At 50.5% G+C, this 16,885-nt stretch overlaps 1 protein-coding gene across 2 annotated transcripts in view; it reads left to right on the top strand.

The window, feature by feature from the left end:
• SDK2 (sidekick cell adhesion molecule 2) overlaps positions 1–16,885 on the top strand; it is a 249,400-nt gene that overhangs the window by 178,269 nt on the left and 54,246 nt on the right. For both annotated transcript variants that reach the window (XM_082707630.1, XM_082707629.1), the window contains exons 13-18: positions 4,773–4,949; positions 5,310–5,446; positions 6,069–6,216; positions 10,010–10,150; positions 11,681–11,862; positions 12,385–12,500. In XM_082707630.1, the coding sequence (XP_082563756.1) occupies positions 4,773–4,949; positions 5,310–5,446; positions 6,069–6,216; positions 10,010–10,150; positions 11,681–11,862; positions 12,385–12,500 (901 nt within the window). The remainder of the gene's footprint in view (positions 1–4,772; positions 4,950–5,309; positions 5,447–6,068; positions 6,217–10,009; positions 10,151–11,680; positions 11,863–12,384; positions 12,501–16,885) is intronic.

Genomic DNA, 16,885 nt, shown 5'->3' with positions numbered 1-16,885 from the left:
CAAAGGGATTCGGGGACCCCTTGAAGTACAGCTACAGTCCACCTCTCAAGGACCCTTAGGGACCCACAGATGGAAAAACCATATTCCAGTTCACTGGGGACTCCTGGCCTTAGAATGGAACTCCCAATCTAGGGCAATCTTTCTTCGATGGGGAGAGAACACAGAATTGGTCCTGCAGGCCCCCAAATTGTCAGTCTGTGGCCAAACCCACCCCCCTATCTCCCACCCCTTCCTTGGACTTGAAAACCCTCGTGGAGATTTAGGGAACACACGGGAGTTCCCTGACCAGACAAGCTAGAAAGGACCCAACAAGCAACCCAGTCAAATTCCAGTGATGGCCACTTAATTCTGTGTTCTGTGCCCTCCTCAAGATCAAGCCAGAGTCAAGGGGTCACAGCCCAAGCAGGTGCAGGTTGCCTGCCCAGACAGCTTCCAGAACAACCTTAGGAGAAACTCTTCTGTTAGGTATCTGAGCCGAGATTGAAACCCAGTCTGAGCAATCCACTTGTGGCCACTGATAATACAGCTAATAGATACCCTTTATAGGAGGGAAATATAGAAAATACAGATAGACCACCAAAAATGGGGAGGGAGGGAAAAAGAAGAGAAGTAGGTTTATCTGTTTCTCTCAATAATTTTAATAATATTAATATAGTAATATAATAATAATATAATGGTAATAATATTAGGGTGTCATTTATACAAAACCTAGAGACACACTTTGTCTGCTTTTTCCCCTAAGAACCCATTGTGAATCTCTTCCCTTGTCCATAACTATTCTTGTATAGACTTCATTATATGATTATTCACTCGTCCTTTGTGTGGATGTAACATAATTTTTGTTACCAGTTCCCCAATGCTGAATATTTGGCTGGTTTCTCAGTTTTTTGCTAATATTAAGAAACATCACAGGGCTTGGCTCTGTTGGGCATCTGACTCAATCTCAACTCAGGTCTTGATCTCAGAGTCAGGGGTTCGAGCCCCATGTTGGGCTCCATGCTGGGTGTGGAGCCGACTTTAAAAGAAAGAAAGAAACATTATGATGAATGTCCTTGTAACTAAATATTTTTGCCCTTCTTTGATTTCCTGAGGACTATCTAATATTATTTAAAGCTGGAAGTCCTGAAATTGCTCATCAAAATTGTTTAATAGCCAGCTATATAATTACAGATGATTTTGGAAATTTTCTACCCTGAATTAAATGGACTCATGAGTTGTTGTTTTGTTTTGTTTTGTTTTTTTAAATTTCTACTGTGGAAAATTTCAAATATAGCCCAGAGTAGAGACACCCAGATCATCAGACCTTACGTGTCCAGCTTCTTTTTTTTTATTTATTTAAACTCAATTAATTAACATAGAGATGTTAATTAATTAACATCACATGCCCTCCTTAATGTCCATCACCCAGTTACCTCATTCCTCCCACACCCCTTCCCTCCAGCAACCCCCAGTTTGTTTCCTATGATTAAGAGTCTCTTATGGTTTGTCTCCCTCTGATGTTGTCTTGTTCTATTTTTCCTTTCCCTTCCCCTATGATTCTGTGTTTGGTTTCTTAAGTTCTCTATATGAGTGAAATCATATGATAATTTTATTTCTTTGACCGACTTACTTAGCTTAGCATAATACTCTCTAGTTCCATGCACATTGTTCGTTGCAAATGGCAAGATTTCATTTTTGATGGCTGCATAGTATTCTGCTGTATATTTGGATCTTCCTTATCTATTCATCTGTCTATGGACATCTGGGTTCTTTCTACAGTTTGGCAGTTGTGGATATTGCTGCTACAAATACTGGGGTGCAGGTGCCCCTTTGGATCCCTACATTTGTATTCTTTGGTTATATACCCATCTTTCAGCCTCAGTGATTATCAGCATTTGGCTCACCTGTCTCCTCCTATCCAGCCACACTTTTTTTTACTGCAGTATTTTAAAAGCAAATCTCAAGCGTGTCATTTCACCTTTAAATATGTCAATGTGCATTTCTTACTTAAAAGGAATGTTCTTGGGGCGCCTGGGTGGCTCAGTGGGTTAAGCCGCTGCCTTCGGCTCAGGTCGTGATCCCAGGGTCCTGGGATCGAGTCCCACATGGGGCTCTCTGCTCAGCAGGGAGCCTGCTTTCCTCTCTCTCTCTCTCTGCCTGCCTCTCTGCCTACTTGTGATCTCTCTCTGTCAAATAAATAGATAAAATATTTAAAAAAAAAAAAGGAATGTTCTTGAAATATAACAACCATGTCCCTTTCACACAGAACACAATGAACCATCCCTTGATATCTGTAATACCATATTACAACGTCCCTGATTATCTGAGAGGTGTCTTTGGTTTTTTTAAGAGCATTTTTTTAAGATTTTATCTAGTCAGAGAGAGACAGAGTGCAAGCACAAGCAGGCAAAGGGCAGGCAGAGGCAGAGAGAGAAGCGGACTCCCTGCTGAGCAAGGATTCCTAATGCAGGACTCCATCCTAGGACCCTGGGATCATGACCTGAGCTGAAGGCGGTGGCTTAACCGACTGAGCCACCCAGGCATCCCTGAGAGGTGTCCTTTTAAAAGTTGGTTGGTTTAACTCGGGGCTGAAACAAGGTCCACACGTGGCATTTCATTGGTGTGTCTCCTTCATTCTATACAGTCCCCTCCCCTTCCTCTTAATGTTTGAGTTCATGACTGCTTTGTCTACCCGCAGTTAATTAGTTGCAGAAACCAGGTTCTACAGGACAGTGGCCCAGCTAACTTCTTTTTATAAAGAGACAGAGAGTAAATATTTAGGCTTTGAGGACTAAATAGCTTTTGTCACAGCTCTCCAAGTCTTGTTTGTACAAACAAGGTGCAAACAAATGAACATGTCTCTGTTTCAATAAAACTTTATTTACACAAACAGGCAGGGGGCCTTAGTTTGCTGACCCCTGCTTTGGCCAGCTGTTCGTTTGTGATGCAGTGCACCTGTTCTTCTATTCGTTGTATTTCTAATTAGACTCAAGTAAATGGCTGATTCGATTTGGGCTTAGTTGTTTGGGCGCAAACACTCCACAGGTAGTGATACTCCCTAAGACACCATGTCCTGCCGCCAAGAACGTCTGTTTACCATAGGCTGTTTCTTAAGCAGGAATTACTCTCCGCCCCCTAGATTTCCTTTTAAGTAAAATTCTACACGTGCCATCAGCGCTGTCAGGGATGATTCTTTTCTAGCTATGGAGATGAATTGAAGGTGATTACGTCTGACAATTTGTAAATGTATATAAAAAGCCTTAAAATTTAACTCCGCAATTTCACTGCTGAGAACTGATCCCGGAGGAAATGATTTAGAATGTATGGAAATCTGCGGCAAGGATGTTCCTCACAGCATTAACTATAATGTGAGAGAAGGAGGAGCCCTTCCCAGAAGGGCGGGAACAGTTGCAGAGCAGCTATGTGGGTCCTACCGAGCAGCCAGTACAAACCAGGGTCTGCAGGGGGTCACACTGGGAAGAGTCTGTGATACTTTGTTGCTACCCATTATTTACCAGCATGTGCTCTGAGAGTCAAAATCCATGACTAACTTCTATGGCTCCCTTACCACCGGAAGCCTTTTCTATGAACTTACACTATCCTTATAGGAACCCTAGAAGGTGGGTGGTATTATTTTTCCTCGTAGGACATATGAGGACACAAAGGCACAGGGAGGCTATAGACACACCCAGGATCACGAAGCTGGTAAGTGGCCAAGGCAGCATTTGACCAGGGAATCTGAATTCGGAACCCAACAGCACTGTGGTGCCAGGCCCCCTTGGGGCAGGAGAGAAGAATCTGAAACGGCGATGTTCCGCTGTTACTCATGGTTCCCCGTGATGGGAAAGCTTTTCAGTTTTCTTGCCCTGAATTTTTTTTTTTTTTTGTAATTGCAATGTGTAATTTGTCAATTATTTTTTTATTTGCAATTGCAATTTTCTGATTTTTTTTAACTTAAAAATATTATTGGCTCATTCTCCCCAGCAGTTTTAGATTCTCTGATACTGATAGCTGCCACACCTCGTGGCTCAAGCCACATAGTCCCCGGCTGAGCGAGTGACGGGTCGTGCGCAAAACCGCCCAGCCCCCCTCCTGGCTCCCTGCCCTGGCTCCCGGCGCCCTGGCCAACCTTGCCCGGGGAGGGCATCAGCGTGACGTGCTCCCCAGAACTGGCACCCCACGTTACACGGATGACAGTAATAGTTGTATTTCCTCCAGGATCATTCCAGGGGAGATATTTCTTATTGTCAGGCGCGGGCATGTGTGTAATTTCTCAAGTCCCCCTTTGTACTGACTGACCGAAGCTAAAGTGATTTTTTGGACACTAAAGTCAATTTGTCACGGTGATGCATTGATCTAATGATTCCCCTCATAAAACTAATTCCAAAATGTAGTCTGGGCGGAAACTTTCATTCTTCTTCAAGCTGTACTCTTTTAACCTCTTCGGAAGATTACCTTTTGCCGGCTCTTTCCTGCTGGCTGCTTGGCGGTGGCTTCTGGCCAAAAGCAACACGGCTCTGACCTAGACCTGAACAGGAGGTATAATGGCTTCGTGGGCTAAGCCTCCTGGACAGAGCACCCTGTGACAGGGACGGAGGGCTGCAAGCTGTGCGGGGGGGGGGGGGGGGGGGGCGCACCATGCTCCCACCTGGGACCAGCCCCGGGGGGCCTGTGTCTCCTGGGGAGTGCCCTGCTGCCTTTGGGGCTCTGCTCCAGACCAGCCCCAGGCTGAGCCCCAGCAGGGACCCCTACTTCCCGACCCCTCTTTTCTGACCACTGCTCCTTCCCCTCAGGTACGTCTGGGAGAAGGACGGGGCCGCCCTGGGCACGGAGAGCAGTCCCCGCATCCGTCTCGACAAAAACGGCTCCCTGCACATCTCGCAGACGTGGTCGGGGGACATCGGCACGTACACCTGCCGGGTGCTGTCTGCGGGAGGCAATGACTCTCGCAGTGCCCACCTGCGTGTCCGGTAAGGGCGCCCTGGCCCCAGTGTAGGGGGTACAGGCCACAACAGGAGGCTTATGTTGGTGGACGCCTGGGCCATGTGGGACCTGGGTCTGCTGCCCTCTGGGGACATACCCAGGCTTCCTCCAAGGCCTTTCCCCAGCTCAGTTCAGCCCTCTGTCAAGAGCTGGGGACTCTGGATACAGCTTTGGACCCGGTGGGAGGCGGGGGGGACGGGGATGGGGGGCGGTCCCCAGAGCCTCCAGTCCGAAGGCCAGGCCGATGGCTGAGCACAGGCAGTTGTGATGTTCAGTCTGAAGCCCAGGCACCTGTGTGTCCTCTGACTCCAGGCTTCACAGGTGACCCCACCATATCTCTCCTCCAGGCAGCTTCCTCACGCCCCCGAGCACCCCGTGGCGACCCTCAGCACCACAGAAAGACGGGCCATCAACCTGACGTGGGCCAAGCCCTTCGACGGCAACAGCCCTCTGCTCCGCTACATCCTGGAGATGTCAGAGAACAGTAAGCCTCCCCCGCCCCAGCCAGCGGGGAGCACGGACTCGGGGAGTCAGCCAGGGGACCGGCTCCAGCTCTCCTGCTTCCCAGTTCTGTGCCTTTGAGCAGGCCTTCTGGAAACTGCAGCTTCCCTGAGAAATGCGCATTGGCCCGTGCCCCCCCCACACACATTGTGATAGTGGTATAAGGATCCCTGTGGGGGGAGGGGACACCAGGGCCTGCCACTCCAGAGCCCCCCAGGCAATGGCGATTTTTTGCTTTTTATTCTCCAAGACCCCAAGCTGTGAACTCTGAAATTAGCAGGCCTCATTTGAATGATGTTTTAAATACAGTTTGCCTTGGAGCTCATCAGTAGGCAGGAGGGGTGGGTATGGGGTGGGGGGCGGGGGGGGGGGGCGGGGGCAGCTAGAAAAGGCAGGTGCATCTCCAGTCCTGTGAGCCCTTGCTTCCTCCAGGGCAATGCCCTGGGCATTCCAGCCACCTGGGACAGGTGGGCTAAGGGGACCCAGATAAATGACGTGACCAGCCTCCAGTGGACCAAGTCCAGGAGGCTGTCCTCTGCTAGAATGGGGTAGGGAGCGGGGCCTCCAGGGTTGTCCCCCTCCGCCTGCACCCTCTGTCCTCGTAGATGCCCCCTGGACGGTGCTCCTGGCCAGTGTGGACCCCGAGGCTACCTCGGTGATGGTCAAGGGCCTGGTGCCCGCACGCTCCTACCAGTTCCGCCTTTGTGCAGTCAACGACGTGGGGAACGGACAGTTCAGCAAGGACACGGAGAGGTGAGGGGGCCAGTGTTCTTCCAGAGGGGCTCTGGGTGACTCCATCAAAAGGAGGGTCTGAGGGGACCTACAGCCGAGTCCCATGTGGCATCGTGGGGCCTAGCTGAGCGCAGACCCAGGCCACCGCCTCCCCGGCCCTGCGGGCTTCGGCGTCTGCCTCTGTAGAATGGGGCAGCATGACTCATGTCTGCCTCACAAGGACGCCACAAGGAGGACAGGAGGTGACTCTGTAGGCGGTGCCTGATGTGGGATGAGCCCGCACCGGAGTTAGTGGTCCCCTCACTGGGAGCTGGCCAAGTTCAAAGACTTATCTGATTTCCGCTGTAGCTCCTCACAGACGCCTCCACTGTCACGTGGCCATGAGGTATACGGGGCCGTGGACCCACACGGGTCTCTGTGTCCAGTGACTTGCACAATGCCAGGTCCTAGTAAGCTTTCAGCGAAGATTCTGCAAAGTGATGAAAATTAAGTAAAAACAGAGGGTCATCCATTTTCAAGCATCATCTGGGAAGACCCACTTATGTAGGAGGCCGTTCTGACCGCCTCAGCCCCAAAGGATGGAAGGTCAGAGTGACAGTGACACAAATCCCACGCCTCCAAGCTGTGGGAGAAGAGAAACCCTCTTCCGGGTTTCTTTTTAATTCTTCCAGATTTATTGAGGTACCGTCAACACACAACATGGTGGAGTGTAAGGTGGACAGGTCTGATTTACACAGTGCAACAGAATCACCGCGTGGTGTTGGCTAACCCCTCTGTCCCATCGCAAAATCACCAATTCTTTGCGGTGGTGAGAACATTTAAGATCTATTTTCTGAGCAACATTTAAGTATATGATACAGTCTTTTTAGCTACAATCACCGTGCTCCCCTTCAGATCCCCAGAACTTACTAATCTTATCACTGGAAGTTTGTGCCCTCAACCAGTGTCTCCCGGTCTCCCCCACCGACCCACCCTTGGTAACTACCACTCTCCACTCTGGCTAAGTTCAGCTTTTTTAGATTCCACATAAGTGAGATCATACAGTAGTTGTCTTTCTCTATCTGACTCTATCTCACTTAGCATCGTGCCCTCAGGGTCCATCCATGTTGTGAGAAATGTAGGACTTCCTCCTCCTCCTGGCTAAATGCTCTGCTGCTGTATACAGATCTGTATACAGATCTTCCTGGTCCACTCCTCTGTGGACGGAGGCTTGGGGTGCTTCCGTGTCTTGGCTGCTGTGGCTAATACTCAGTGAACATGGCGGTGCGGGTGTCCCTTCAAGATCCTATTTTCATTTCCTTTGGATGTGGGACAGCTGGAAGTAGGACAGCTGGATCATTCGGTAGTTCTGCCTTTCATTTTTTGTGGGACCGCCATCCTGTTTTCCACGGTGGCAACACCAGTTTGCATCTCCACCCCCAGTGCCCGAGGATTCCTTTTCTCCACGTCCTCACCAACACCTGTTATCTCTTGTCTTTTCGATGATGGCCGTTGGGACAGGTGGGAGGTGGTATCTCATTGTGGTTTTCATGTGCGTTTCCCTGATGTTGAGGGACGCCGAGCATCTTTTCACGTACCTGTTGGTCATCTGTGGGTCTTTGTGGGAAAAATGCCGATGCAGATCTTCTGCCCATTTTGAATTGGGTTGTTTTCCTTTTTTTTTTTTTTTGCTCTTGGGTTGTATGTGTTCTTTATGTGTTTTGCATATTAACCCCTTATCAGACTTGGGGCTTGCAGATGTTCTCCCCCATTCAGTGTGTGGGCTTTCCATTTTGTGGAGTGTTTCTTTTGTTGGGCAGGGGTTTTTCAGTTTGCTAAGGTCCCACTTAACTTACTTTTTTTTTTCTTGCTTGTGATTTTGGTGTCATATCCAGAAATCACTGCCCGGACCAATGTCAAAGAGCCTTTCCCCATGTTTTCTTCTAAGAGTTTTATGGTTTAGGGTCCTACAATTAAATCTAATCCTTTTGGAGTTTATTTTTGTGAGTGGTGTAAGATGGGGGTCCAGTTTCATTCTTCTGCACGTGGCTGTCCAGTTTTCCCCACACCATGAATTGAAGAGACTACCCTTTCCCCACTGAGAAGAATTACTATTGTTAAAATGTCAGTGTTACCCAACGCCATGTGTAAATCCAATGCAATCGCCATCAAAATTCCAGTGGCATCTTTCCTGAATTAGAAAAAAAAAATCCTAAAATGTGTACAGAGCCACAAAAGACCTTGAGTAGCCAAGGCAATCCTGAGAACAGAGCTGGAGGCATCCCATTTCCTGATTTCACACTATCCTCGAAAGCCGTAGTAATCAAAACAGCATGATCCTGGCATAAAAATAGACACTTAGACCAATGGAACAGAATAGAGAGCCCAGAAATAAACACTCACATATATCGTCAACTGATATTTTTACAAAGGAACCAAGAATGTACTTGGCTCTTGAAAAGACTCTCTTAGGTGTGTATGTACGTGGACATCTGGCTTAAATCGATCACTTGGTTCTGCCACAATTCCAGTGAGCTGGAGTCTTTGTGACTCTCACGAGGGGGATGCCACAAGGGTCGTGACACCCTTTCAGGAAAGCGAGGGGGGCAGGTAACAGCCTGGCAGGGAGGATTTATTCCCTCACTGTTTGTTGAACACCTACTATGTGCCCGGCTGTGTGTAGACCATGAGGGCTGCTGGGAGCAAAGTGGCCGCGGCCCCAGCCCTTTGGAACTACAAAATCCCAACGATACAAAGCCTCCAAGTGTCAGGGAAACCACCCTCCACTTTCTCTGGATCTTCAAGCTTCACTTCAAGCCCTGATTCATCTTCCTGATGAATCTTCACACTAATAGCCCCGAGTCACGAAGAAAAAGGTTAAATCACCCTCGCTCACAGGCTGTACAAAGACATGGGAGTGTGCAGTACATTTTGGAAAGCTATCCGTCAGAAAGAAAAAACATAAAAATAAACTGAAAGGGAGAGACATCCATCAGAAATAATTAATTTCTGGTTTTAATGGGCGCGTGTCAGTTGGGCGAACGGCACACCGCAGTGGAACACTGCGTCCCCCAGCAGTGCCAGAGAAAGACACGCGGTGACGCTCGCTTCTGGAAATGGGGGATGGGCCCCCACCACCACCACGTGCCTCCCCAGCCCCACCTGGCCTGCTCTGCCCACAGCTTGGGGCTCAGCTGGGCAGAAAAGGAAGCCTCATCACACAGCACCACCAGCCTGCAAGTGTTTAACACTCCTGCTTCCGAAATACCGGAGGGCTCAGGACGTCATCAGCCCCCACAGCAGCTTCTCTGACATCCGGGAAACTGAGGCCCATGTCCCTGAGCTGCACAGACACAAACACATCTGGGGCTCTGTGGTATTTTTTGAAACAATTCCATACATGGTGTCCTTGAGCCTCAACTAGTCTTAGAAAGCAGGCAAGTGGAGGTTTATTATACTCCTTTAAAAGATAAAGGAGCAAGCTCAGAGAGTTAAGTGACTTGCCCAAAAGCACACAGCAACTGTGTAGAGTCATCCAGGAACCGAGCAGCCTCCCTGTATCCCCTTAAACTCCTGTATTTGCCCTCGAGACTAAAAGTGGAAAGACCCACCCACTCTTTTTTTTTTTTTTTTAGGTTTTATTTGATAGGCAGAGATTACAAGTAGGCAGAGAGAGAGAGAGAGGAGGAAGCAGGCTCCCCACTGAGCAGAGAACCCGACGTGGGGCTCAATCCCAGGACCCTGGGATCATGACCTGAGCCGAAGGCAGAGGCTTTAACCCAGTGAGCCACCCAGGCGCCCCAGACCCACCCACTCTTGATGTTTTCCTATCCAGGGTCTCCCTCCCCGAGGAGCCCCCCACAGCCCCCCCGCAGAATGTCATCGCCAGCGGCCGGACCAATCAGTCCATCATGATCCAGTGGCAGCCGCCTCCCGAGAGCCACCAGAATGGCCTTCTCAAAGGCTACGTCATCAGGTAGGTGTCCCCTCTTCTCTGGGGAAAGGAGGGCAGCCCCCACCCAGGGGGAGGGTTTGGAGTAGATGGGAAAACAGCCAAGTCACCACAGGTCCTTCTCCATCTCACAAGGACCACCACACAACAAGAAATGACTTTGCCCTTGTAGGTAGGAAGGACTCGGGTTAGATCTGTAGAGGAACTTCCAGAAGGCAGGGTCTTGGAAAACTAATGGGAATGCTTGAGAGAGGAGGTACAGTGTAATGTCCTCAAGGCTGTGTGGATAGGCAGGCCAGCCACACGTCATGGCTTCACAGGATAGGGCACAGGGAGACGGGTAACTCTCCGACAGGCCAACCACCCCAGAAACCAAGAATACTCCATCTGAAGCCACCATACTGATCCAAGGGCTGGTCAAATGGTAGACCTCCTTTTGCTGGTCCTTATCGCAAAATGAAGCCCAGTTATAGAAACTTTTATGTCTACACTTGACCAAGGATATTTCACTGATCACCTCTAACTGAGTTATTAAGTGCTACTAATTGGGGGTCGTAAATTCAAATTAGCATAAAGTTGAAGTTCCTGAGCATCCATCAGTATGCTGAATTCTGGCAGGCTGCAAAATGTGCACTTCTTTCCTGTATGTGTGCGCTCTCCAGCTCCGCATGCCCCAGATCTGGAGGGCGTTATGGTTGACTTGACCACTCCACGATCCGTTAATTTTATTGTGGGTTTTTGGTGAACCCTAATGGCGAGTGGTGCTCAAAGGTTGTTCCCTAGACCAACAGCGGCCTCAATTTGACTGCAAACTCTCAAGTCCTACACCTGATCATGGAAAACTTAGAAGTGGGCCCAGCAACCTGGATTTCTGCAAGCCCTCTGGGTATTTCTGATGCATGATAAGCCACTGAGGACCATTGTTACAGGGTCTTGTAACACATCAAAATAAGCTGGAGCCTCTAATTTTCCAATAACGTTTGGGTTGTGGTTCTCCGATGATCTAACCATCCCTCCAGACTTTGTCCATGCAGACCCACTTCTGTATTATTATGTGTTCTTTTTCCAGTAGAAATTGGTAGAGTAGGTAGCTCAAGTTTGTTCTCTCCACCTAAGTCAGTGACTGTCAAAAGAGGGAGGCACTCCTTCGGAGGGACAAAGAAAGTGAGCCCAGCCTTTGGACATGGCTCTCCATCGATGACCCCTCCTAGGTGAGACCAGTGTGGTCTGCCCAGAAACTCTTAGCTTCCATGGTTAGCTAATCTCTCCAGTGTCCAAACCCATCAAATAGAACAGACACGTCCTCTAGACCTGTGCTGTACAGGGAGATAGCCGTTGGTCTCCTGTGGTTATTTAATTTAAATACAACCCACGTTCCCAGCTACACCAACCACATTTCAAGGGCTCAGCAGCCACGCCCAAGAGTGGCTGCCATGTTGGACGGCCATATTGGACGGCATATGGAACATTCGCATCATCACACATGGTTTCCTGGGCATGTGCCCAGCAGACTGTCTCCAGCCCACAACCCCCTGCCTTCCTCCCTCCCCTTAGATACTGCCTGGCCGGGCTGCCCGTCGGGTACCAGTTTAAGAACATCACAGACGCTGACGTCAACAATCTGCTGCTGGAGGACCTCATCATCTGGACCAACTACGAGATCGAGGTGGCCGCCTACAACAGCGCCGGTCTGGGCGTCTACAGCAGCAAAGTCGCCGAGTGGACACTGCAGGGAGGTGGGTGGGGATCGTGACCGTGGAGGAGCTGGTGCTTCTCTCTCTCCCTCCCTGGCCCGTGCCTGTCAGTCCTGGACCAGTCCAGTCCCGCCTCGGCCACGGCACCTGTATCCCCCTGAGCTGTTGCCCGCTGTGCCTGGCTACCCCGTAGGGCAGGAGGGTGCCGAGGGGCAGGGGAGTTGTCGGGGAGCATGAGGAAGGCAGAGGCTTTGGGGGTACGGGGACCTTCTTCAGGGTCCACGTCACCTGGATCATGAAACAGCTGGCTTCGAGGGTTGTGCAGAACGACCTTCCCCAAGCACGTTCCCATCCATCACTTGTTTGTCTGTACCCCATGAGTGGGTCAGGCAAGTGTACTGACACCCAGACTCATCAAGAGAAAGAGGGTGCCTCGAGTCCATAACGCAAAGCGGGAGAGGGCGGGGCAGAGCAGACCCCTGCCTTTGTTATTTCTCTGCTTAATGCCCAAGACTGACTCCACCCCCTCTACCATCCCCCTCCCTGTCCCTCTGCTCTCCTCAGTCCCCACCGTCCCTCCTGGCAATGTGCACGCAGAAGCCACCAACTCCACGACCATCCGCTTCACCTGGAATGCCCCCAGCCCCCAGTTCATCAATGGCATCAACCAGGGCTACAAGGTACGTGAGGCCTCCCCACGGCCCCCGGAGGAGGGCTGGGGATTCTCTGAGGGAGACCGCAGGCCGAGGAGCCGGGAGGAGGGGAGGGACCTCTGTGCTTCTGAAATCATTGGTTCAAGCCAAGCAGACGACATGTGATCAAGGTGAAGGGCATACGGGCTTGCTCTCAGGCCCCTTCCAGGCTGTGAGGGGGCCAGGATACTGCCCAGCCTGTGACCCCGTGCAGAGGAGCTTTCTCGGGAAGACTGGACTATAAGCAAACCACATTTGTCTCAGGCTTAGGAACACCTGGGCATAGCCGCGGCCCCAGAAAATCCAGAATCTGCTTCTTCCTGCCAAGCTGTGGCTCTCCTAGACCCACACATGTCCTTGGGCTGCACTTGACCCCGCAGAGAGTGTGGTTAAGGGCATGGGACTGGGACCGTGACAGATGCGGGCTAGAATCCAGGCTCTGGTTCTGCCTCTCACCGGCTCCCTAGACACATCCTACAATCTGGCTGAGCCCTGCTCCTTCCTGTTTGTAGAGCCTTCCTATAGGCTCCGTTCTAGATGCAGGAAACCAGAATAACCTCCCCTCCCCTCATGTGTGTGTGAGGACGATACTCAGGCCTACTGCTTAGGGGCGCGTCAGGACTGAATGAGACGATATCCGTAACTCACTGGGCTCAGTGACACGCATGGAAGTGCCTTGCAGAGACATGTTTGCCCGAGCTGGGGGCCCTAACCAGGTGCCACCGTCCAGGCGACTCCAACAACAAAAATCTTTGTTCTCCCACTTGCGGAGGCTGGAAGTCTGAGATCCAGGTCTGGGCAGGGCTGATTCCCTCCGAGACCACCATCCTTGGTGCATAGGTGCCACCTTCTCCCGGTGTCCACGCGTGGTCCCTCCTCTGCGTGCATCCCAGCCTCTTCTTGAAAGGACGCCACTCCCACTGAACTGCGACCCCCTTACTGACCTCATGTTAACTTCACTGCCTCTTTAAAGACCCTCTGTCTGAATACAGTCCCCTCCTGAAGCCTTGGGGGTTAGGACTTCAACATGGGAGTTTGGGGAATTGGGGAGACACAGGTCCGCGTGTGACAATGAGCTTAGCAGTAATGGTAGCAGGTGTCATTCAGTCCTGGTATTGGTAACGTGGGCGGGGGTCCTGGGGCAGCTGTGAATCTGCTGTCATTATAACCGCACAAGTCAGGACGTCTCAGCCCTCCCCTCCGAGATCCCGGACCTTGCTCCCATGCCCGGGTCTCTGCTCCCACCCCGCAGGGAGCACCCTGCCAGCCCCCTGTAAAAGAACAGAAGACAGATCACCTAGCGCGCCGTGTGCAGCTTGGGGCAGGTAGGAGGAGGCGGTCGGCCCCCTCCAGAGGTAGGAGGGGTGTGCCACGGGAAGCAGGCCATGAAGGAGAAACCCCGTGGCCTCTGGCTTGGAGCCCAGGGATCCAGGGACTTGTGATGACCACCGACACTTCCAGAAGGCTCCTGCACCCACTCTGCTCCATGACTGCACGTGCGGGACAGTCCAGATGATTTCTAGGACTCGCAGCCTTAGCCGTTATTCCCGAGAGAAAAGGGTGGCTTGGGCAGAAAGGGACAGAGAGCAAATCACCTCGAGAATTTTCTGCTGGTGTTGCAAATAAAGGAGGGACGGTCTAGAGCCGGGTACGGGCCTGCTACGGCCCTCTCGCTCCGGGGAAGACAGGGTGCCAGGGCCGAGCAGGGCTGTCCCAGGGCAGGGGGCTGCTGCTGAACGCCAGCTGGCTGGCTGGCTGGCCCGAAAGCCTCCTAATTGGGACTCTGGGGGGAGGCAGGATAGGGAAGGGGAGGCTCGCACAGTGCTGAGAAGCAGAGGAGCTGAGCTGGGAACAATTAGCTTCTTGCTGCCAATTCTAAGTTTTCTTTCACAAACTGGGGGTGGGGAGGATGGGGCCAGGCTGCAGACTTCTAAGGCAGGTGGCTCCTGGCGGGCCATGACCCGGACAGAGCAGGAGGCGGCTGCGGGAGCCCGCATGATTTCCAGGTCTGCCTCGTGCCCAGCACCCATGGCTTGTCCTTAAAAACATCCATGGGCATGAACAGCCCAGGGATTTTGTGCGTAGGATGGCTTGGCCTGCCTTGCATTCTTCTCTCAGAAGAAGGAAGTCGTCTCCTCAATCCATTTCACAGAGGAGGAAACTGAGGCACGAGAGGCAAGTAACTTGTTCAAAGCCAGAGCAACTGCGAAGCTCAGATTCAAACTTCAGCGCCTACATCTCTTGCTTTAAAAAGAAAATGTGTCAGGACCCCTGGGGGGCTCTGTCAGGGAAGCATCTGACTCTTGATTTCGGCTCAGGTCGTGATCTCAGGGTCGTGGGATCAGCAGGGAGCCTGCGTAAAGGATTCTCTCTCTTCCTCTCCCCTGTCCCTCCCCCTGCTCACTCACATGCTCTCTCTCTTTTTCTAAATAAATAGGCAGATAAAAATTTTTTTAAAGGTGTCCTACAATTTAACTATAAAATAATAACTATGCCTTAATTTTTTTTTTTTTTCTAAATACAAATGGATTCAAGCAGGGATTTTGTTTCTTGCTGCCCCGGCCTCCAGCGTCACAGGGAGAAAACAGCAGTGCGTGGCCTTTTACGTTCCTCCAGTGAGAACGGACTCCCCCGCAACCCCAAACCTTGGAATTGTTAAAAATGTTCAGACATCTCCCAAAGTAGAGGGAAAACAGTAATAACTTTAGAAGACCCTAACGCATCCCAGCGTTAACAATTCCCAGCTCGTGGCCAAACGTGTTCTGCCTGTTCCCCGACCCTCCGACTCTGCCCTGGAATATGGTTGAGCAAATCCCAGACCCCGTATCATTTCTCCATAAACAGTTAGGCCAAGAAGTATCATAAAGCCTCTGTTTCAGACACAACCCCAGTACCCACACTGTCATCATCGGGCCTAAAAATGTCACCGGTCCCCTTGATGTCATCGGATATGCCATCAGCCCTGATTTCTTTGACTAGTGGCTGTATTTGCTTCAGGATCCCAATGAGGTCTTCACGACGGCAACTGGTTCGGTGTTCCTTTGGGTCTCGGCTGATCTAGAGAGCCTCTCTCTCTCTCTCCTTTCTCACTCTCTTTTTCTTGTAATTTATCTAGTCAAGAAACGTGATCATTTGCCCTATAGAATTTTCCACAGCCTGGATTTTGCCGATTGCCTCTCTGTGGGGTCATTTAACACGGGCCTGTGAATGCTATGTTCGCAGCAAATTGGAACTTAAAACTAGAGGCTTGATCAAATTCAGGTTTAGTGATTTTGTGGGTTTTTTCCCCCCAAATTTTGTTTCCTAAATGGTGCTGTGCCCTTACATCGGAAGGCCTAAGGTCTGGCTATATCGTGTGGTGACCACCGACCACCCTGTGTGACCTGTTATTTCAGTAGGGAGACGGTCAAATATTATAATTTCTCCTTGATGTATTAGCAGAAATGTTTTCCAGTAAAAAGAAATTTCCCCTTACCAACTCTTTGCTTACCTGAAGGTTCCATTCATCTAGGAATATCCTGGTCAAAACTCTGTCCTTCTCCATCGCCTACCAATTTTCAGAGTCATGAATGCCATTCCTTAGCATCTTCTAAAGTGACAGGTGAATTTGGATGGGGGAGAGGAGGACATTTTTTTTTTGTTTAATTGTTGGTAAATTATTATGTACTCAAGCATTGTTAACTCATCTGGTAGGTTTCAACCATGGCTGTCATTATTCGTGTTGATGTCAGATGGGCCCAGCGTTGGCCTCTTTGGTTGCTGAATCCTTTTAACGGAGCCCCAGTAGGCTGATAGGATGGTTCAAGCTGTCTCCAGTTCCTGCCCCGTGTGTCCCTGGGATCAGCCGTGACTTCAGGCAATCTTATTCTTTTCGGTGGAAAATGATAGATACCACAGCCTAGGCCCTGAAGGCTCTCCTTAACACCAGCTAACGCTGGAGGCCATTTCTAGGCTCTGGTAATGGACAGCTGGGAAATGCTTCTCCTCCTCCTCCTCTTCAGATAAGACACATACAGATACTTCAATTCAATTTCAGGACTATAAGCTCTTTAATCATCTTATAGGTCTTTGTCTCTCTGTCCTCCATACCGAAAATCCAGTTCCTACAACACCAACGTAATTACCTGCCTACTTTATCCCCAAAACACCCACAACCGTCTCAGAACAGTCATCCCACCACGCTGAGGACCAAAGATCGCGGCAGGTGATTTGCAGCGCTTTCTGTTCCTGGGGCGGATCCCGCTGGGGACGTCTTTCCCCTGCCTGGGCTACAAAGTCTCCAGAAATAGTTTCTCTCTGTATAAGTTTGCTACAGCTCAATACAGCGCTGGGTCGATTTGTTTCATTTTGGTTTCGATTTTTAGGGATTGATT

Source organism: Mustela nivalis, assembly GCF_964662115.1.
Source record: "Mustela nivalis genome assembly, chromosome: 17".
Classification (NCBI taxonomy): domain Eukaryota; kingdom Metazoa; phylum Chordata; class Mammalia; order Carnivora; family Mustelidae; genus Mustela; species Mustela nivalis.
Note: the sequence above shows the minus strand (reverse complement) of the source record. Positions and strands in the feature narration are given on the sequence as shown.